Here is a 22,845-nt window from a genome sequence, read left to right as displayed (position 1 = left end):
ATGCTCGTGGGCATTTAAAGAAACGACGACCTCCATCTATTCCCTCGGTGAACATCTGCACTAGGCAGTCCTCACTATGCATGTATTTTGGCCACTTTTCTTTTCGTTCATCGTATCCTCTCAGTGGTGCCTCTTTGATGAAATCACTTTTGCTCTCAACTGGAAACCTCTCATAAAGAGCTTTCTCAAAGAAATCGGGACCAAGAGAATCCTCCCACATAATGGTAGTTCCATTCCTCTTTCCTCTCCCTTTGGACGACCCTTCAGACATTGGTACTGCAACGAAAGAAAATACTGAGGAGTGATCTTCTTCCTTGTGTGTGTGAATGAGAGGGAGTGAGAGGTTATTTATAGATTGAGAGAAGGAATAGAGGCCTCTCAATGTGCCATGTCAGCAATCCGTGTGTCTTTTCACCTCAGCCCTTGATCAAACAGTAATAAGATGGATGATGGAGTAGAGTTATGCTTCCTTGCATGCCTTTCTATCTGGAGCAAACTACCATTCCTATAGGTGTACTATTCTTCCGGAATACACATGCCACGGACATTTGAGAGGCGATAAGAAGCACCTGGTCAAGGTTGGGCCCAAGGCGAGCCTGTACGGGGGCAGGCGAGTGACTGAAAAGTCTATTTTCATTGTTTGTACGATACGATTGGACTATACACGTTCTAATGAATTTATATTTAATCTGTGTACTACATTTGTGCCTTTTTAACAGTGTAGTATAATTAATGATTCACGTAAAAAATTCGCAAAAAATTCTCTTGTTTCAGGAGTATCCACGGTTACAAACAGAGACATCATTATATAATCCAAACATTTAATCATCCAAAGAGCACAATACAATCACATCGAATATAACAATCAACATATCATATCCTGCATAGTCCAAATAGTCCACAATGTCCATACAGTCCCAAATAGTTATAGGAAAGTAACTACATACTTTCTAAATCTCCACACATGCAAAATAAGCAAAGTCCATGCAGCCCAAATAGTTGTGACATCGAATCTAAGTTGGTAGCATAGTCTTAACCTATAAGTCGTCGTCACTGCCTCCTAGCCTTACCCTTACCCTTGTGGCCAAGAGCGCTGGTGTCTGATGTGTACTTGCAAGGCGGACGGCGTCGTCTCGTTTCTAGTGTCTGGCTGAGTCGAAGGAGCGTCCTAGAGCTAAGACTCGGCAAGCTCATCATAACCACGCTCCTCGGCCTCCTCGTTGTCTTCCTCGTCATCCTCGTCTAAATGGCTTTGAAAAGTGTCCACAGTCGTAGCACTAGTACCTCCGTGAGAAGAAGTACCGAGGCCTACAGGTGTGTCCCATTGTCGTGCGTGTGGCCAGTGTACGTCCATCGCAACGCTAGTACCACAACCACAACGAGCTGCAGCACGCCGCAGCCTACGTGCTAGCCTCTGTCATGCAAAGATGCAATTAGTAAGCTGTTGAGTGCATACAGATAAGTTATTATTCAAATGAATACCATATCATCATACTACCTCCGTTATGCTAGATGTCATGCTTGAGCAGTGAGATATTAAGTAGAAAACCACTAGTTCAAACAACTTACTTAAGCATAAAACAAAAAGAGGGCTAGTGTCGACTTACTCCAAGAAAACTGTTTAGTATGTGCTCGTCCACGCCTGTCCTTGGAAACTGTTCGATCTCAATCACAGATTGCCTCAACGCGTTGCCCTGCAAAAAAAACAAATATTAATGTGCTTAAAATATGAAATTAGAATCTTACTGACATTTTGATATTGAAATTACTAGTTCAAAATGCAAATTGAACTTGATAACTGAAATTAGAAGGTTGCTGAAATTTTGAAAACTTCATAATTATAAGAAAACTGAAATTAGTAACTAAAATTGAAAACTGAAATATATGCATTAGATTTCCTATAACGATGTACTTGTAACCCAGGAAATATTCCAATCAGCTCCATGCTTTCATCCATTTTCACACTTAATTTCACAAACATCTTCCTCCCTTGATTAGTGGAAATAATGGATTGAACATACTAAGCTGTTTTATCTCTGAAATGAGTGCTGATCTATCTATACATCACAAGCAAGAATTATGAATGCTGAAGTCAGCCGTTTTGCTCCAATACTACTCAATACTAAAAAAAAAAGGGGCGTACCCAGTGCAGAGAGCTCCCGCTCTGTGCGGGGTCTGGGGAAAGGTGTCAGTGGCAAGCCTTACCCTCACCTGTGCAATGCGAGGAGACCGCGACTCGAACCCGGGACCTTCCGGTCACAGGCGGTAAGACTCTACCGCTTGCACCAGGCCCGCCCTTCATACTACTCAATACTAAGTTATGAAAAAAATAATCTCGGTCCTGCGTACAATATACTACTTAATACTTCTTAGTAGAGCAAATTAGACATTAACAGTGACACATTTTGCTAGCTATGACTACTAGAATTACTAAAAACAGTGTTGTCCTGTTCGGCCCAAGTGCATCCCATCCCATCCCAATATACCTATTCCTCCTCTCAACCGTCCGTGCTGCTACGGTCCTACCCCTAAAAAAAACGCAAGCCAACTCCAACAAGAGCTTGCACATTTGACGGCCGCGCCTAGGTGCGCGCGGCAACGGGCTCATCACTGACAACGGCATCATCCAAGCATAAGCACACGCGAGCATATGCAATTTCATTGCTCGCCACTCGCCAGTCAAGACTCCTGCTTTTGCTTATATATACATTTGTGATCGGAGCTAGTAACAATGTACCAAATGACAACTGAGTTAACAATGTTTGGGCCCGTTCAAACTTCGAAGTCCTGTAAATACAGCTCCGAGTTCTTACATCCAAAACGAAGGAGAGCATGCGCATTTGAGTTCATTTGCTCAACTGGAAGCATTGAAAGAAATCACCATCATTGCTGGAATGGAAGCGAAGAGACGAAAAAGGAAGAACAGAGACAGACAGATTGCAAGGACTGCTGTGCCTTGCCAAGCCGTCGATGAACACCCAGCAAAGTCAAAAAGGCTAGAGAGAAAGTGTGGCTGGTGCATTAGCATGTTTGTCTACTAGGTCCTCATTGCTTGCCACTCAAGCATTACGCCATGGTGTTGCCGCAACTACAGCGCTAAAAACCTTCTAATTTCAGTTATCAAATTCAGTTTGCATTTTGACCTAGTAATTTCAACTACCCAGATTTTCATTCTTACTCAACTGCCCATTAGCCTCCTCGTCAATATCTATAGTGGCTCGCATTTGAATGGACCTACATGATCTCAAACAGATCTACATGTGCTTGATATGTGCATCATTATGCATGCCAGTTGCAATGGTATTTAAATGATGGGGTTATAGTTGACATTACCACTCGGTCCAGGATCGGCGCAGGCTCCACCTGTGTCCCGGCCCTCGTCGCAAGGTCGTAAGACGTTTGTTCATCGTCGGAAGACTCAATGTCGGCATAGTCTGTTTGGATCCATTGCACCTTCAGCTTGGTCCTTGTTGCCCGTCTGTACCAAGATAGGTACGCTCTGAAGTTCTCGTTCGTGTGGGGCTGGTCATTCTCATACAAGTTCTCATGAAAGTTTTCCCAATGGTCGATGTAGTCACGGTGCAAGGTCTTAAAGTCCGTCTCCTTCTTTTGTTTCCGACGATCGATCCTGTAGGGTGACAGAAATGAAATTGCAAACTTATAGGCTTCAACAGGATATCATAACAAAATTGGAGAGCAGACACTATAACTAGTTGAAAGTGACCCTCACATCCATAAGTACAGAAAAAAGACAAACATCTCAAGCCAAAGTGCAATTGATATCTCCATCTGATCTTTAGCAAACCTTTAATCTTGCTTGTTTCTATGTACCATGCAATAGGTATGCCAAACTAGCTGAGTTAAAAAATGACAAGTCTCTGAAAGTTATTTCTGATCAGATGGAAGCAGACAACATCGCAGATGATATGGTAGTCTACATTTATTTTGTTCCATGATGTCATCTTCATCATTTCTCATGTTTCTCTTCTTTTTCTAAATAATTATTTATTTTTGCAGTCTACAGAGCTTCACATATATACAGATTTCTTAAGAATTGTCCTGGAAATAATCAATGAGGTATGTATTGCATCGACAAGAGGTTTTTGAGCCATTTAAAAATCATCCACGTTTCAATGAACTGCTTGAGAACATATACACAGTATGTGTTACTTGCCGTTCATGGCGTGGAGAAGGGATGAAGGTAGTAGTTTCATCTTCTTTTAGAAAAGACAGTGACCTCATTTACTGTATTCAGAACTTGGCATGTGTGCACGTCATAATATTCAATAAAGTATACAGCAGTTCAAAGACGCTTACTTGTGCAAGTCTATTGACGTCGAGAACGGCTCCACGGGCCACTCCTGCCTCAACCCAAATTGGCGTGCAACCCGGTGTGGCAGGTGGAACTCAACCGCGTAGAAACAGATCAACGGGCACCGCATCAGGTACAGGTCTTCGTCCATCTTGCACATGATGCTGAACCCAATGTGCTCGTACTGTTCGTCGTCGTACGGCTCCCAATTAACCTGCATTTGATTCTTTAGTCAAGTAGTGCTTACATCGGAAAAACAAATTATTATGTGAAATGCAGCTAACTCACCAGCCCTGGCGTGAGTATGTCGAGCTCGTTCGCGAACTCGATGTAGGCGCGTTTACTCCGGGCGAAGGGACCCTTAACCTGGTCCCAAAGGAAGGCATACGTCGGCCGACATCGAAGGCCATGCACCTCGAACCAGGGACGAGGATCAAGAACTTTGGGCCGACCGACCGGTAGACGAGACCACATCCAAAGCTGAAGCAGGTAAACACATCCTCCTAATGAAGAGTTCGGCGAACTCCGGCGGCACGCCTCGCAAAGCTGCCGGTACAAGTACCCCAGCACTGCGGAACCCCAGCTGTAACCCCCCGTCGTGTGCCAGTCAGTAAGACAGGGCAGGTACATCCATGACGCGGTGTCTCCCGTCCCGTCGGGGAACAGAACACAACCAAAAAGGTGCATGATCCATGCCCTGCAGTAGTAGGCAACTGTCTGCTCGTCTGCATGATCAGGACACTGACCAAAGTTCTGCCTCAGCCAACTAATGAGTACTCCAGAGGAGCGGGTACTCGGTGTCTCTGGAGGAAGCTCTCTTCCAAGGAAGAGCTCCACTCTACCTCTCCAACCAGCAGCAGTGCAGTTGCCGATAACTGGGCGGCCACTTATACGGACACCCAGGAACTTCTGCGTGTCCTGAAGAGTAACAGTCATCTCACCGCAAGGTAGGTGGAAGCTATGAGTCTCCGGCCTCCATCTACAAAACAAGGAAGAAGTACTACGGTTATATGCACATCAAGAACCAAAAATATTAATGGAAGTGGATCAGTTCATACTTATGGTACCTGTCGACTAGAGCTGAGATCGCCGCGGGGTTGAAGGCAGGCAACCCACGGCGAACCTGGAACGATACAACGTCAAGTCCAGCCCTCTCAAGGAGAGAAGTGTACCTGTCGTCATACCGCATGTCCTCGAACTTATCGTGGGTTCGAGGACGAAGAGGGTACAGTTCCTGCAAAGAATAGAAATTATTAGATTAATTCGTGAACACAAGTACATATGTAGAGGAAAAATAACAAGCAAAAGTAAAGTCGTTACCTCCCCCTCAGCGGTGAGTCGTCCTCGGTGGTTCTCCTCATAGTACGGCTCCAGCAGGTGGAACGGCTCCATCCTACAAAATATAATGAGAAAGTACAGATTAGTTTTATATGAACAAATAAATAACTTTTTAGTACTAGTAAACATGCATGTGAAACATTAATTATTTTCATCTGACTAAGCGGCCAATGGCATGTACGTGAATTATGCCCAAGCCTAACACATTTGCCACATTGATTCTGCTCGGGGTCAGTAAGAAAGGGGGTTGCTCTCCCTCGCCTCGTTCTACCGGAAACCTAGTCCATGACCACCTTGTGCCTCGTCCTCTTCCGGGTTCCACGTTTGTCCCAACATGTACCTGGATCCGCGATGTATTTCGGCCCAGTGTAAGGTGGCCACCGACCCTCATCTAGGAAAGGCTCGAAACGGGGAGACCAAGTTTGTACAAGGCTGACAACACTGAACTCCCACGGTATCTGGGTCTCGTAGGCAAAGTTGCGATGATGAGATGCTGTAACATAATGAGAACAAGGAAAGTGGTACTGCCTGGTTTTCCCACATCCGCATGAGAAATTACTAAGTACCACAATATAACTCCTTGATGGCCAGACCTCACCATCGGACGTTGTACCACCCCTTTCTGTGACCTGGTACTTGCCAGTGCTGTGGTCAAAGCAATCGACGTCATTTGTGGCAGCCCTTTTCTTTGCCTTGTCAAGATGCTTCTTAGGTTTAGGTGCCCATTTCTGATTATTACTCTGTAGTGCCATTACTTGAGCGTGTCTCTCGTTAAACCATGCAACTAGCCTATAAAAGGTGAATGATACAATGGCATTGACGCGCATGGCACGTATACCCTTGAGTACACTATTAAATGACTCCGCCATGTTGCTAGTCTGAAACTCGTACCTCCATCCACCATCGTCGTAGGCTCTCGTCTATTTCTCAGGTTCTCTCATCAATCCTCTCAGCCACTGCCTACCTTCTGCATTTGTTGCCGTTTTTAGCTGCTCCAACTTCTCCTCGAAGAACGGCACCTCAAGCATGCGAGCAACCTCCTCAAATAGAGGAAAGTTGTTCTTCGTACCATCCTTCCGAAGTAAATTCTCGGCAAGGTGTCGAGTGCACCAACGGTGGTGCAAAGGTGCATACCCCGGAATCTGCTCCTGTACGGCCCTAAGTATGCCCTGGTGTCTATCAGATATGACACCAACCTCCCTATGAGGGCCAACGACATGTATCCTAACAAGCCGCAAGAACCATCCCAAGCTATCTTTGCTCTCCCTCTCCACCAAAGCGAAAGCCAAAGGAACCAATGTGTTGTCTGCGTCACATGAAATGGCTACCAAAAGTGTGGCCATGTACTTGCCAAGCAGAAAAGTGCCATCAATGGATAACACTGGACGACAGTGCCTGAAGGCCTCGACGCACTGAGGAAAGCACCAGAATGCACGAAAGAATATTTGCCTCCCGTCCTTCCATTCATTCGGCTTCGGGATATACACGTAATGCATGCCTGGATTTGCTGCTTTCATTGCATTGAACATTGCAGGCAACTCTTCGTACCCCTCTTCCCAGTCCCCATATATCATCTTCCAGGCCCATTGTTTTGCCCTCCATGCTTTCTCATACTTTATGTCATACTTAAATATCTCCTTAGTCATCTCCATAATTATCCTGACCTTCAAGTTGGGCTGACCCTTCAAAGTTGTGTATAACTTTCTGGCAATGAGGGTAGAGATCAACTGTCTATGCTTCTGTTTTAGATCTGTCTGAGCACAAGTGTGTGGACCTACAATTTTGGTGATCTTGAATTTCTCTGTGGCCTTCTGTTTGCGAGCATAGACCCTCCAATTGCAATCTGTCATCTCGCATACCACCGTGTAACGACGCTCCACATAGGAGTGCCTCACCTTGAATAGTCTCTTACGTCTCACAGAATATTCCTGTAGCCACCTTCTTAAGGTGGGCAAGTCCTTGAAGACCATGCCCTTCTGAATTTCCACGCTGTCATCGGCCTCAGGAGCCTCTAGCAGCTCGTCATTTCTTCCTTCTCCATAAGCATGTTGAGAATGACTAAGGTCGCTGAATTCATGAACCAGTGGATCACGATCCGGACACAAGCGTCTGATGAGCTCCATTTCTTGTTCGCTCAAAGCTGCAATTGGGCGGTCATCATCAGAATCAACGGCCCTTGCTGTGCCATAAGGCTCCTCATCATCCGCAATATCAACATCTACACTGTTAGAGGCCATAAACCCTGGGTCCACGTTGGTTGATGGAGGAATAGGAGCACAACCATCATTATCAGGATTGTCTCCTACATGTAAAGCACAAATATGGATAGCATTGAGACAAAGGAATGGAATGAACAAAGAATAAGGAAAGCAAAAGTGTTACTAAATCACTTACTAGGATGATTCTGGGTCAAAGGGATCTCCTAAGGGGCACCAACAACATCATCAGTCCCACATTCTGCACGGACACCAGGACATACACCAACCTCATTCGGGGCGAATTGAGCATCGGGCACCACAACCACATCTTCCACATCCACCTCACGGTTGGGTAACAGAGGCTCAGAGGGTGCCGGATTCTCTGGTGCTGACGACAACCCATAAGGGGATGAATGACCATTAGGGGGTGAATACCCATGAGGGGTGGGATCATTGGACAACTTCCGCACAACCAAATCCAAACATTGAAACTCATTCATGACAGTTTTGTCCCATTGAGCCTCTGATGAAATTGGGACCGACCACCTCAAAATTGTCCCTGACCTGCTAAGGTGAAATATCCCCTCAACTAAGATGGCATCTTCATTTGAATTGCATTTAAGCTCATCACGAGCCCTACCAAACAACTCAGAAAACAATGGTCGATCATCGAATATCACTGGCACCATTTGCATTCCAACAAAACTGACATTCCCAAACTCATCTTCCTCCACACTTCCTCCATGATACAGGGTGACTACGTTGTCCATCTAGTTGATATGCACAACACCAAAGTTATTACGGGTTTAACTAATATGGGTATAACTAAATTACATACATATAAAAGTTTCCGACTCTCTACCTAAATAAATATCTAATCTAAACCACCTATCTATCTAACTACATCTACTACAAGTACTACCTATATAACTAAAGTACCTAACTATCTAACTATCTATCTAAATTAACTAAATAAATATCTACCTAAATTAGCTAACTAAATTACATCACTAAATCACTAAATAACTGTAATAGCACATCATCTGTAGAATAGAACTAACAATCTAGGATAGTTCAAATAAGACAACAATACTATTCTCGATGTTGGGCTTATGCTTCCTAGCAGCCACAAAAGTCTATTATATCATCTTCATTCACTCTGAAGAAAATATCTTTACAAATTACTAATTGCTTGCGAATTTTACAAATTTGCATTCCTACCACATAGCTACCAATGTGCGTTCCTAGTTTGTCACATCAATGTGCAATGTACTACCAATGTGCTAGTACAATCCTATGTTCCTAGTTTTCTACCATATGGCTACCAGTACGCAAGGCTGCTGCAAGTAAGATTAGTGAACTACCTCGCTGCTTGCCTGCCGGCTTGCTGCTGGGGTTGTCTGCTTCGTCGCCGCTCCTCAGCTCCTGCTCCACTCCAGTGTGGCGGTACACCAGGTGGCCGTCGCAAGCCGCACCGACGAGCTAGCCAACCGCCGGGTCGCTCCTCCTCCCGTCCGCCCTCGGATTGACGAAGTACACCGGCAGGACCACCTCGGAAGCCGCCCACGCGCGCAGAACCGCCTTGTTATCAAGAACTCGGAGGTCATTCCTGAACCACACGACGGCCACCCCGACGTCGCCTCTCCTCAAGCTCGGCGATGTGTACCTCTGGAAGGCCTCATCTGCCACTGCGCAGGCCTCGTCGGCGCCGAGGGAAGGCACCGGCAACACCGCACCACAGGGGCTGGGGCTAGGGCTGGGGCGGTGCCGCTATGCCGGCGGGGGAGGAGGGGACGGCGCGTCGAAGGCAGACGCAGCCAGCTAGCGGGCACCTGGGCGGCGGGGGCTGGGGCAGGGGCGGTGGCCGGTGCCTACGATGCCGGTGGTAGTGCCGCAGCGCCGGAGGGGGAGGAGGCGACGGCGTGTCAGAGGCGGACGTGGCCTGCCGCTGCGTGGCGGGCACCGTCGGTGGCGGTGGAGGAGGAGAGGAGAGGGACGAGGAGGCGACCGACGCGCAGGGGACGGCGAGCGGTGGAGCGGGCGGCAGCCGGCGGAGGAGGCACGGGCGACGGCGAGGCTAGCTGGCGGCGATGAGAGGGAGAGAGAGAGAGAGCGAGAGAGGGAGAGAGCGCGCGAGAGAGAGCTGCAGCCACACATGGTTATCCGGTACCTCGGCGCCATGTATTCTGGCGCCGAGGTACCGGCCACGTCAACGCCACCTAGGCTGCCCTGCTGTGCTCGGCCAGGCACCTCGGCGCCAAGATCTGTGGCGCCGAGCTCGGCGCCATGTATTCTGACGCCGAGGTACCCCGACCACGTCAACGCCACCTAGGCTGCCCTGCTGTGCTCGTCCAGGCACCTCGGCGCCAAGATCTATGGTGCCGAGACGTGTTACCTCGGCGCCATGAGTCCTAGCGCCGACCCTCAGGGTCCAAAGATGTGTTTACGTCTCCCGGGGGGCCAAACGTAAATTTTCTTTAAAAAAAAAGGGCCAAATTATAAAAAATTGGATCCATAAACTAACGTCAAGATCGTGGCAAAAGGTAGTTACGTCGTGCTTCAAGCATGATGCCAGAGCATGCAAGAGCCCCAACAAAATAGGGACGCCACCAAATGTTTCTAATACCAGCGCTTCTGGGAGGGCTTGGCTCCAAATGGATTACTTCCAGGAGTAGCGGGTGAATGAGTTGTTGGCAAATCACGCGACGTCTGCCAGAAGAGAAAATACAGCAGGTCAAGTTACAGTACAGTTCATCCTTCTACGTATGGATAATAACAGGAAAAAAATACCCTTCTCTATCAATGAAATAGGCACAATTGTGCCCGTTTGTTCAAAAAAAAATTACTTATATCATCAAATGTTATCCAGATTTGCAAGAAATTTGGCCTAATGCACAGGAAGCTATGTTACACTAGTATATGCGTAGATATTCCATTGCATCACTAAATATGAAGTACCTTAGGTTCTAAAGGGAATAAATCGTTCATGTATACATACCTGTGTCACTGCAGGATGAGAGAGATAATCCATGAGCTCTTGCTTCTGCTTCCTGTATAATTCCTTAACTTGTTTCAGCAAATCCTCCTCCCTTTTCATATCTTCAAGAACCCTTTCCTTCTCCCAATTCTTAAGTTTAACTTGCTCCTCCATTTCAGCAATATTTTCAGGTAAACTTGAAACCTCAATGTTTACAGGAAATTTCACTTCAAGATTTTTGCTGCAAAAGCCATTTATAGTTATTTATTAAACAAATGAAATATAGCTTGATTAGCATGTGTGAACATAAATTATAAAGGGAAAAAAAGGTGTAAAAGGTTAGCAACAACAACGGTCCAAACAAAGCAATAAAACTGCATGAGGTAAATAAACAAACCAGGTAAGATAACTGAATAAAGACTGACATTCTTCTTTAGAACATACGAAATCAATAGTTCAGACCTCATAAAAATAGGTGATAAAGAGAAAAAGTAATTACACCATTTGTTTCGTTTTTATGACAGCAAAGTTTTACAATTTACAGAAACTAATTAACGTGCATCGAGCATTACAATTTCATGATTAAGTGTAACAAGTGTCTGATAGAATGAGCTTATGAAAAGTCTCATGATGTATTACTTTACATAGTACAGTACACAATAATCAGGAGAATGAGCAAAACTCAAAAAATGCATGATCAATTGACACTACCAAGACATGTAAACGGATAAATCGCATACCTATCGCCAAGGCAGAATGAGCCATTGGGTCTCAGCATACCACCATCTAGAGAAACAGCACCATCTTTTATTAGAGGAAGAGCACTTTGGATGTCAGCTCTAGTCTTATAAACTTGTAAATGGGAAAACAAAGTGTAAAACAAAGTTTCCCTAAGACCATGGCCACTGGCTGTGAGGCAACTCAAGTGTGCTCGGTCCAGATGGATCATATTTACTGCAAAATCCAGAAAACCAGGAGGAGACTCCCCTCCAGGCAACCTTGGTCTATGTAAAATAAGCTTTCTCTGCGGATCGTCAATGTTGACATCACCAGAAAATGGCCTGCAGCATTTAATAATGCATAATATTAAAGTGCTCATCCAGTTGATCCTAAAAGAGAAGGTGGTAAATATATGAAAAGATGTACCTCAAGTTTTCAAGACAAAAGACAGTAAATCTTCCATCCAGAAATTTTCCAACAGAGCGACCAAGTCCATGAACGCCGCTGGTCTTATCAATGATGCCATCCTTGTCATATTTCTCAAGACCCTTAACACCATCATAAGTCTTGCAAACAAGAGCAAGCATATTATCCATTCCCAAGTACTCTGTGAGAAGCCTACAATAAAATTAAAACAAGATGAAAAAAGGCAAAATAAGAACAAACATATCATTTCAATTAACTTGGTGCCAATTAAGGCGCTAAAAATCTCACACGGAACAAAGAAGAAAATTTGACCTGCTGAGGTTGTCATTATTTACTTTTCCCAATGTAGCCACAAAACCAAGGATATCTTTCATCAGTGGCATCTTAGATGCTAGTTCATGATGACGGACTTTCAATTGGCATATAATCCCAGCTGCTGTCTTGTCCTGATTAAGTATACTTCGGATGGTACGCTGTTCAGCCTCTTGAGCAGAAGTATCATTATTCGCAACAGCGGCCATGGATGAATGGTAATTCCCAAGTTTAACTGAGAAAAAGTTGTAGGTTCAGTACACTTATAGAGGCATTGCGAAATAATGTCCGGAATTGTGGAGTGTGGACTTCTTTCATCAGTCAAGCACAGTCCATCAGAGTGTTAACAGTAGGAACCAAAAGGAAAGGTGGTCAACAAGGCTAATGTGAATATAGTCCGACTTCCAAAATGATTTTTACACTCTTTGCATAATGTTGTTCAAAGCATAAAATTATCTATTGTCAGAGAGAAATTCTTATAAAACATATGAAATGCTGCATTACTCATCTATATATTTTTGGGACATCATCCGTTCACAAGAATGTTATTTACATTTTGAAGATTGTCAATTCTCTTCAGACGATTTCTGTCAGGCTGGGCCCAAAAGAGCCCAAATTAGGACATAGGCTGGCAAGGCCTTTGAGCGGCGCCTCCATCAGGAGGGCACACGTCCAGCAAGGGGGACGGCCAAAAGGCAGGCGTCCACCCTCTCTGGAAAGTCCAGCTCCAGTTCCAATTAGGAAATTAGAGATAGAATAGATATGGTTATTGAGTTTGCTTAGGAAGGAAGTGAGGGAAAGTTCCATATCTATAAGGGCGTCCACAACAAGGGGTGATGTCGCTAGCTTGGTCTGACGTGGAGGCAAGAGAAATCACAAAACCAATCTCGCTAGAGACTACTTCCTTGCTAGTCTCGCTCACAAAACGAGACGACGCTGACACAATCTCCCGCCTGTGCCCTGTTCCTAGGTGAGAGACAAAAGCAGTTGCAGAGATGGAGTAAATAAAAATGTTTACTTGTAGGGTCCACGCAATGACGTGGTTTCCAAATCGCTAGCTACCGACAATTACCGTTGAAGACGCCCTAAGGAATTATTCCCATTTGATTACTTGGGGTGCGCCCCTGCTGCCCTAGCCGCCAGTAGCAAAGACAGGACGCCGTAAGGCTCCCGTCCCTCGCCCTCCAACCTCCTTCGACTATGATCTATGCACCCAGCCTCCCACCTATCTACGCCCATCGCAATTTCATTTCAAATAAGTATGTACGGAGATAACAAGTAAAACCGAACTCTGTCATGGTGTAGTCAAAATCCATGCATCGCAGTCCATAGCTACTACTTGAAATCATAATTAGTCCACATGATGTCATAAGTCAGCATTTTGTGAAATAAGAATTTACATAGCCGAGAAGGCACAAAGCTACTGCAACTGAACTGAAGGGCCGAACAAATTAACAACTTACTTCCCAGGTCGATGCATGCCTCTTCGACGGCATTGAGTTGGGATTTGAGGAACCTAATGTTGTCCTCATGATGGCTCACTTTGAGGGCCAGCCTCTTGAGCTTGTCCTCCATCTCCTGTAACACACACACAACCAAAAACACCCCATTCATAGAACAGTAACTTCGCAGCACATTGCGACGGTTGCCTCCCAAATCAAACCGCGTAAAAGAGGGGCAGCACCGGGATCACACCTTGCAGTTGAACTGCACAATCTGCGACGGAGCGGCCATGCCGCGCCTCCGCGAATTGGGCCGGAACGGAAAGACGAACTATGAGACCACCTATCTGCACCGCGTAAAGAAGAAACGGGAATCAAACTGGCAGCGCCGAGACCGGGTTGAAGAGGGAAAGGAATTCGGCAAGACCATGGAACACAGCACAGCGAAGACTGAGATGGTAAAAACGGTGGAGAAAAAAGGGGTAGCGAACACGAAGGCGACGGCGCTGGGCGGAGGGAGGGGCTCTGACTGGGAGGAGAGGGAAAAGAAAAACTCACCTTGGTGCCATGGCCGCGGGAGCAGAGGGCGCCGGCGTTGCAGGGGAGGGACCCTCCCCAGGGAGAGAGAGGGAGGGAGAGCGAGGTAGATTTGAGATTTGTTTGGTGGCTGGGTGTTTGGGTTCGAGGACGAAGGCGGAGAAAACTTGGAAAAAAAAATATATATATATATAGTCTATTATTAATGTTTTTTATAGTTAAAATTAAATGGCGCGAGATTGTATATCAAAAATATTATTATTTAGATTTAGTTGTTTTTAAGGTGATTGAGAAGTTAGGTTTTGTCGCGTTTATAGAGTCGGGGTCCCTCGTGGACCGGCTTCCCAACGAAGGTTCGGTCCAGCAGACGACGTTGCAAACAAACGTGTAACTCATGGGCCGGCCCAAGTACCTAAACGATAGGCCAGAGGGACGATCTGATCACCGACCGGAAGGCCTGACCGAGAAGGAACGACGTCCGTTTCCGACTCTGGCCCACCTCTCCGACCGGAGCGCTCGCTTCGGCCTCCAGTCCGCCTCCGGACGGCCCCTCCGACCGGAAGGCTTGGCCAAACACCACTTCCGACTCTGACCCGCGTCTTCGACCGGGGGTGCACCGAACCCCTGCTCACTGCTCTTCTCTGACTGGCGCGATCAGAGCCGACCGAGACCCACCGACCGAGACGCCCGCTTGGTAAGGGCTAGGAAACGGACGGAGAAAGTAAGGCATGGAACCCAAGTCAAACTATAATACTAGGGACCGTACCCTGTACACCTACAAAAACCGTACTATGCAACCTCCCGGGCACGATAGAGTCCAAACAGTGTTGTATGCACCGACATTTTTTCCTACAATATTATGGGCGTCATTAACTCCCATACGGTAAGGCTCCCCCTACATGCCTCTAGACATCAACAGTGTTGTGGGCGTCGGTATTTACCATACCGGGCGAACATGGTAAAACCCCTCACATGCCTCTGGGCGTCAACAGTATAACAGGTATCGACATCTGTTGTCGGGTTCATAAACCCGGGGTCCCACGGGGACCGGCTTCCACGCCAAGGCTCGGCCCAAACAGACAGCACGCAACTCGTGGGCCGACCCAAGAATCTAAAACAACAGGCCGAAAGGGTGGTCTAGTCACCAACCGGAAGGTCTGGCCGAAGAGGAGCAGCACCCGCTCGTCGACTACTTTGGCCCACCTCTCCGACCGAAGTGCTCACTTTAGACTCCAGCCGCCTCCGGACGGCCTCTCCGATCAGAAGGTCTGGCCCAAACACTACTTCTGACTCCGACCCTGCTTCTTCGACTGGTGTAACCAGAGTCGACTGGGGCCATCCAACTAGGGACGCTCGCTCGGAAAGGACCAGGGGACAAGCGGAGAAAGGAAAACAGGGCGCACAAGTCAAACCATGATACCAGGGACCATACCATGTACGCCTGCAGGAACATTACTCTGCAACCGCCCTGATGCAAACAGTATTATAGGCACCGACATTTTCCTCTACAGTATTGTGGGCGCCATTAACTCCCATACGGTAAGACCCCCCACATATCTCTAGGCATCGATAGTGTTGTGGGCGCCGGGATTTACCGTACCGGGTGAATATGGTGAAACTTCTCACATGCCTCTAAGCATCAGCAGTGTTTGCAGGTACCGACATCTGCCATTCCTGAAGAAGGCAACGTAATCTCTCACATGCATCTGACATTCTACAGTGACATCAACAGTATTGTGGGCGCCTATCATTACCTTGTACTTATCGGCATGGGCAAACAAAGCCCAGTAGCATACGTACCCTCACCCTCTCACTTGTAAAGCCATCCCCAGCGCTCCCTCCAACGAAGAAGAATCTTTTTGAGTGAATCAACATCGATCAAGTTCACTAGCTCACAACCATAGAACCACCGGATTCAGACCTCAAGCACACGCTTGAACACTTAGCTCATAGCGTAGCTCCTGTCACTCTCAGCCCTTCCGACCAGAGCCGACCAGACCTCTTGTACACCCCATCTTTTTCCTTCTCGTTTGTAACCCCGCTGCAAATTTTGAATACCTAGGCTCAGGAATAAAGTCACTGACCGACCCAAACTGGATGTAGAGCACGTTGCCTGAACCAGTATAAACCCTGTGTCATTGAGTGCTAGGCCACCTCCGATCACAACATACAGCAAAACTATAAATATTTACTAGTTGGTCACTTTCTGTACCGACAGTTGGCACCGTTCGTGGGGAAAACGTTGTACGTTCAACACTTTTTTGTCATCGGATGGCTCACTTTTCCGCCACCCTCGTCGTGGTGGGCTCAGGCGATACGATTCACTTTGGCTCGCTGGAGTTTTCCGCACTCTCACCTATTGGGATGTGGGCTACCCCCATCTTTGAGTCATCCCAGGCCTTCCTCTTCGGAAGCCTGGACTTCGTCGCCGACCTACTCGGCGTACTACACCTCTGCGGGGAGGCTCATGTCCCAGCACCTGTCGGAGGGGCACCCTCCATCAACTCTAGGACGCACGACTTCGACAACGTGGTATCTACGCTTCTTTTCGAGCAAACTCTCTGCTCAAACCCCGCTGTGAGTAATGTATATACTGTTATTTACTTGCTATTTTCTATCTTCCACCAATTACCTGGAGGAATGCTGTTGTCCCCGTCGCGACTGCCATACGGCCGGTTCCCCTACGGCCTCGTGTCCCCCATGGACGCGGACGCCCGGGGGCTCCAAAAGATGCCGGCACCACCCCCTCTCACGTCTGAATTCATGGGGATGGCAAGCTATGCTCCTACTTGTTTCCTTGACCTCATGGATGATGATGTTGGGAGTGACGGCTCCAGCATCGGTGACATGGCACCTAGCCACCGTCCGTCCCAGGAGTGCGCTATGGCGGACGCTCTGGGATAGCCGCCTAGGGTAATGAAGTCCTTGCAGACTCATGCCCCTCTAGACCCTCATGCGGAGACCCCCGAGCTCACACGTGAGCATGGGGAGGAACTACGACAATGGTGGCTGCATCAGCCACCGACTGCGCCAGCGTGCTCGGCGCACCATATTACGCCCTATGCGCGTAGACCGGCGAGCGGTGCTCGAGGTCGCGCCCATCGGGTCTAGCACAACACCATGGATAGGGGGAACGATCCCTCGCAGTTCGCATAGGCCAATTAGAACATCGCCACCACGGCAATGCTTCTGTGCGGCTTGTCCGAGCCAAATGACCCTCATGAACAAGCGATCCATCAGAACCTCCAAGCACTAGTGGAGACCGCCGTTGTTCAACAAGCAGAGTGCTCTGTATCATAATGCTGACTCACATCATTGCTCCCCATCAGGGGAATGGGGACGCAGCAGATGGGTCGCTCCACCCGATCGCCGCTACAATCGCCGAGCACAGCACAGGAGGCCACATTGGCACCTCATCTTGACTTGACGACCGCTCCACACCGACCGCCTATATACGTGTGGCTCGGACCGAACCAAGACACACGCAGCAGTGTCCAGAGTCCTAGCCCTGATGGTCCAGGACCGTGGACCTTTGTCCAAAACCTCCAACAAACGCCGCTCCCGCCACGCTCCGACGAAGGCTGGGGCAAGGGCAAGGCCAAGCGCTAGGATCAGGATGAGGGCCCCTCCACTCAAAGGGGGAAAAGAATAGAAAGAATCGCCACCGACCGGCCAACTCTGCGTTGGTCGCCACGGCTGATCATCTGGGCACACAGCCCCAGCAGGACCCTCTGGGCCACTTCCACGAGCTCATGGAGAGCCCATGCACCAACCACGACTACCTCGTAAAACACCTCTATAAGGACTACCAGCTCCTCAAGCGCCTTCTGCGGTAGGTTGGCAGGCCAAAGGAAGAAAAAGACGAAGAAGCAGCGATCGAGAAAGGGGGCATAACAAGCAAGGATCTGGACAACTAAAGGACGAAGTGATCCGACCGGATGCCTACCAACTAAAGAACGACAACGACGCCCTTCTCTCCGAATGCTTGGAACAACTATATCGCTTTTTCCCCTAAGTTTCAGTCTTACCATTGTTTACTTAGCATATGCTCCTATAAAAACACCTCGACCCGAACACTTTTTCGGCTCGGGGGCTTGAAAGCTCTAGTTTGATTTTGGTGAATTGATAAAACCCTAAGTGCTAACCTAGTTTATCAAGTGATCATAAGATAGGTAGCACACTCCAAGTGGTGAAGCAAATGAAGATCATAGCATGATGATAATGATGGCATGGTGATGATCAAGTGCTTTGACTTGGAAAGAAGAAAGAGAAAAACAAAAAGCTCAAGGCAAAGGTATAATTTGTAGGGACTATTTTATTTTGATGATCAAGACACTTATGTGATCATATTTAGGTTTGATAGCCATACTATTAAGAGGGGTGAAACTCGTATCAAAATGCGGTTATCAAAGTGCCACTAGATGCTCTAACTCATTGCATATGCATTTAGGATCTAGTGGAGTGCTAACACCCTTGAAAATGTTTGTGAAAATATGCTAACACATGTGTACAAGGTGATACACTTGGTGGTTGGCACATTTGAGCAAGGGTGAAGAAGATAGACGTGAAGAGGAGTTAGTCTCGGTGGTCACAAAGTGACTGGACGCTGGTCTCAGAGGAACCAATGCATCCGGTCAGTTGTAACAGCGAAGACGCTAGCGTCGGTCAAACAACCGAACGCTGGGTCGCTCAGCGACCGGATGCTGGAAGGCTATGTCCGGTCGTGTTGACCAACAACACAGTATGAAGTCAACAAGTGATCATACACTGGCTGTGTCCGGTCAAGCATGACCGGACACGTCCGGTCGTGAAATATCGTTTCTAGAACCTTACTGGAAACGACCGGACATTGGAGGTTGAGCGTCCGGTCAGTTTGTGCACAGTGTCCGGTCAGGAGATGACCGTTGAAATCTGATGAACAGTATTTGAAGCTGGGGACACATGGTGTGAATCACATGACCAGACGATGAGGGCCTGTGTTCGGTCGATCGGACCAGAGCGTCTGGTCACCCCGCGCTGTGCCCAGTGAAGGGTACAACGGCTCTATTTCGTGGGGACTTCTATTTAAGCCCCATGGCTAGCTCAAGCCCACTCTCTTGGCCATTTGCATTGACATAGCAACCTTGTGAGCTTAGCCAAAGCTCTCCCACTCTTCTCCATCATTGATTCATCATCTTTGTGAGATTGGGAGAGAATCCAAGTGCATTGCTTGAGTGTTTGCATCTAGAGGCACTTGGTGTTCGTGTTTCGCTGCGGGATTCACTTGTTACTCTTGGTGGTTGCCGCCACCTAGATGGCTTGGAGTAGCATGGATCATCGAGCAGAGGGTGGTGATTGTCTCTGGCTCTGATCGTGGTGATTGTGAGGGGTTCTTGACCTTTCCTCGGTGGAGCACCAAAAGGTGCTCTAGTGGATTGCTCGTGGCTTGTGTGATCCTCATCTTGTGTTCATTGTGCGTCACCCTATTGAGGGTTTGGCATGTGATGCCAATTAGCGCGTGAACCTCCAAGTGAGTGAATCACCACAACGAGGAGTAGCTTGCCGGCAAGTAAGTGAACCTCGGTAAAAATTCATTGTGTTCATCCTTTGATTCCGAGGTGATTGGTCTTCATTGTTATTCACTCTTGTGATTGATTGGTTCATTCATCTACATGGTGGTATAACTTTCTTGATCACTCCCTTTATATTACCGCAAACTAGTTGTCAAGCTCTTTAGTGTAGTTAGTTGTGAGAGCTTGCTTGCTTGGTTGGTGTGGCTTTTTAGTTAGCCTTTGAGAGCACATTAACATAGAGTAGCTTCATAGCTATTGTGTAAATAGATTCTACCTAAACTAGAATTGTGGTAGGTGGCTTGCATTTTGAGTAGACTAGCGCAACACTTGCTTCACCTCATAATTGTCTAACCCTTTTGTTTAGTGTTGTTGTAGAAATTTTTATTAGGCTATTCACCCCCCTCTAGCCATTAGGACCTTTTAGGGCTCCACTAGGATACACTACTACCTCTCCATTTTGTTTACTATCATATGGTGAAATTCCTTTCTGCCCAACCAAAAGGATAGTTTGTTCCTTTAATTTTCCTTACGTAGCTTTGCTTTAAAAACATTCCGACCGATCGCACCCCGCCCTTCCCTACGGTTACGAGCAGTCGAGCCTCATGGGCCACGCCCCGGGCTCCCAAGGTCGCAACCTATGGGACAAATGGGTAGGTACAAGAAAGAAAGAATAAAAAACAAAATTATGCTAAGGGAAAACTAAGGAACAAAAGGGGAACAAGCTTCCCCGAATGGAGTGACCCCATTATAGAAAATGAAACAGATCGTAGTCATTAAGCACACAGGAATGTTTACACAGGGGCTCCCCCATGAACTTAAACTTTCTACACTCACTAAACTACTTATATTTTACAAGCTATTAGATCGGCCCGGTGGCATCTGCTATCGGTGTGACCAACGAGGGCGTGGGCTGCTCACTCCCCGGCGGCACGACATTTGGCTCGGTCGAAGCTGGGGCGGCATTCACCTCTGACCCAGGCTCTGCACCGTCCACAGGTTGGGTAGCGTCCTCCCCATGCATACTTTTGGCCATGTCTTCACGATGGACGTCTATCACCCACTAGGCAGAGACTTGCTCTACCACCGACCTTGCGTCCGGCAGCAAGCTCTCCCCGATCGATTGGATGTCCTCCATGCTCAAGCCTTCGATATACCCAGTGTAGATAGCAGCAAAGTCCAAGTTTAGGTGGTGCGTCGCCACCAAAGTCAGTAACCCTGACACTCTATAGAACAACCTGCTCCTAATAAGGTCCTAGACCGCATCCGGGACCTCCACTAGCTGGACGGCAGGCGTGCTAGTGCTTGGCGCTGACCCGAAGACTTCCGAGACAACAAGCTAGGCAACGTTGCGGATCTAGTCAAGATCCCCCTCGAGAGCACGTCGCTCTTCATGGGACTTGGCTAGCTCCTTCGTATTCTAGCTAAAGGTCACCTTGATCGTCTCTAGGTCCCGCTCCAGCGTCTTCACCTTTCCACCTAGCTCTGAAAGAAGAGCGACAAGCTCAGAAATGGGCCGAAGGAAAAACCAACACAATGAAAAATAGAAAAGGTACGTACCGACATAAAAGTTCTCAAGGATGGAGAGATCCTTTGCCTGCCAGGCCACCTACTTGCACAGCCGGGCGCTCACGTCCTTCGTCCCCATCACCAACATCCACTCGGAGGAGGTAGTCAAATTCTTCCTCGACATCATCTACCGGTTTGGCGTTCCTAACCGTATCATCACTGACCATGGGACTAACTTCACCGAAAAGAAGTTCCTAGACTTTAGCGATGGATACAGCATCAGGATCGACTGGGCTTCGGTCGGACATCCACGAACTAATGGTCAGGTTGAACGTGCCAATGGCATGGTCCTCTAAGGACTTAAGTCACGCATCTTTGACCGACTCCACAAGTATGTCGGGCAATGGGTTGCAGAGGTCCCAATGATCCTCTAGAGCCTAAGAATGACCCCAAATCGATCCACAAGGTTCACACCTTTCTTCCTAGCCTATGGAGCTGAGGCAGTATTACCCTCCAATCTCGACCACGGCGCCCCAAGAGTGAAGGCTTTTGACCATGACTGAGCCGTGGAGGCTCAACAAGACACAGTCAACCTGCTCGAAGAGGCCCATGAGACGTCCGTCATTCGCTCCGCTCGCTACAAACAAACCCTCCGTAGGTACCACAAAAGGAAGATCAGAGGGAGGATACTTGAAGTCGGTGATCTCGTACTCCAGAGGACCCAATCAACAAAGGAAAAACACAAGCTCTCTCCACCATGGGAAGGGCCCTATACGGTGACTGAAGTAATCTGACTGAGCACCTACTGACTAGAGGACAACAATGGCAATGTTCTCACCAACACCTGGAACATTGAACAACTACGTCGTTTTCCCCTAAATTTGGTCTGACTGCTTTTTTAAACACATGCTCCTATAACAGCGCCCCAGCCTAAGCAATTTCAGGCCAGGGCGCTCAGGGGCTCCACAAGAGTACAATATTAAATATTACCTCTCTTTTTCTTACTATCACATGATAAACAACTTTGTCCCCGAACAGAAACACATTCATTTCCTTTTATTGCCCTACGTGACTCTGTTCCTACTCCCAACCGAACGCACCCCGCCATGACCTACGATTACAAGTAGCCAAGACCCGCGGGCCATGCCTAGGCTCTTAACAGCTACAACCAATGGAACTAATGAGCAGGTGAGAGAGAGAAAAGGATAAGAACGAAAGTCATGCTAGGATAAAAACAAGGAATGGATATCGTGGTTCTATCACAAAAGACTAATGTATTCATTGATACAAAAAATTGTTCACACGGGGACTCACCCACAAACTCAACTATTACATTTTCTACTACTACAAATACTACTACGGCTGCTCGACGACATTGCCTGAATGCCAAAGGAGAAACCACGGCACATGATGTCGGACATAACCACAACCGCTGGTGCCCCGCCTGGTTCTGCTCCCTCGACTTCGACGAGCACAACGGGTACCTCAAGGAACCCGCTCGGTTCTGCTCCCTCGACGTCAGCAA

The 22,845-nt window shown here is 47.6% G+C and overlaps 1 protein-coding gene and 1 pseudogene across 1 annotated transcript; both read right to left on the bottom strand.

Annotated features, from left to right (window-relative positions):
* Positions 1–849: 849 nt before the first annotated feature.
* On the bottom strand, positions 850–14,411 carry LOC136553255 (uncharacterized). Its single transcript, XM_066544638.1, has 15 exons — positions 14,284–14,411; positions 13,979–14,072; positions 13,747–13,861; positions 12,284–12,518; positions 11,972–12,163; positions 11,566–11,886; positions 10,847–11,066; positions 10,475–10,557; positions 5,633–5,705; positions 5,380–5,546; positions 4,601–5,291; positions 4,318–4,526; positions 3,334–3,628; positions 1,608–1,694; positions 850–1,414 (listed from the first exon to the last, which is right to left on the bottom strand). Exons 2-15 carry the CDS (start codon positions 14,015–14,017, stop codon positions 1,175–1,177), a joined length of 2,967 nt encoding a protein of 988 aa, XP_066400735.1. The 5' UTR covers positions 14,018–14,072; positions 14,284–14,411; the 3' UTR covers positions 850–1,174.
* LOC136455623 (uncharacterized) lies at positions 5,929–8,756 on the bottom strand (annotated as a pseudogene).
* Positions 14,412–22,845: the final 8,434 nt, after the last annotated feature.

This window comes from Miscanthus floridulus, chromosome 5 (genome assembly GCF_019320115.1).
Source record: "Miscanthus floridulus cultivar M001 chromosome 5, ASM1932011v1, whole genome shotgun sequence".
NCBI classification, from domain to species: Eukaryota; Viridiplantae; Streptophyta; class Magnoliopsida; order Poales; family Poaceae; genus Miscanthus; species Miscanthus floridulus.
This window is presented reverse-complemented; position numbering and strand designations above follow the sequence as displayed.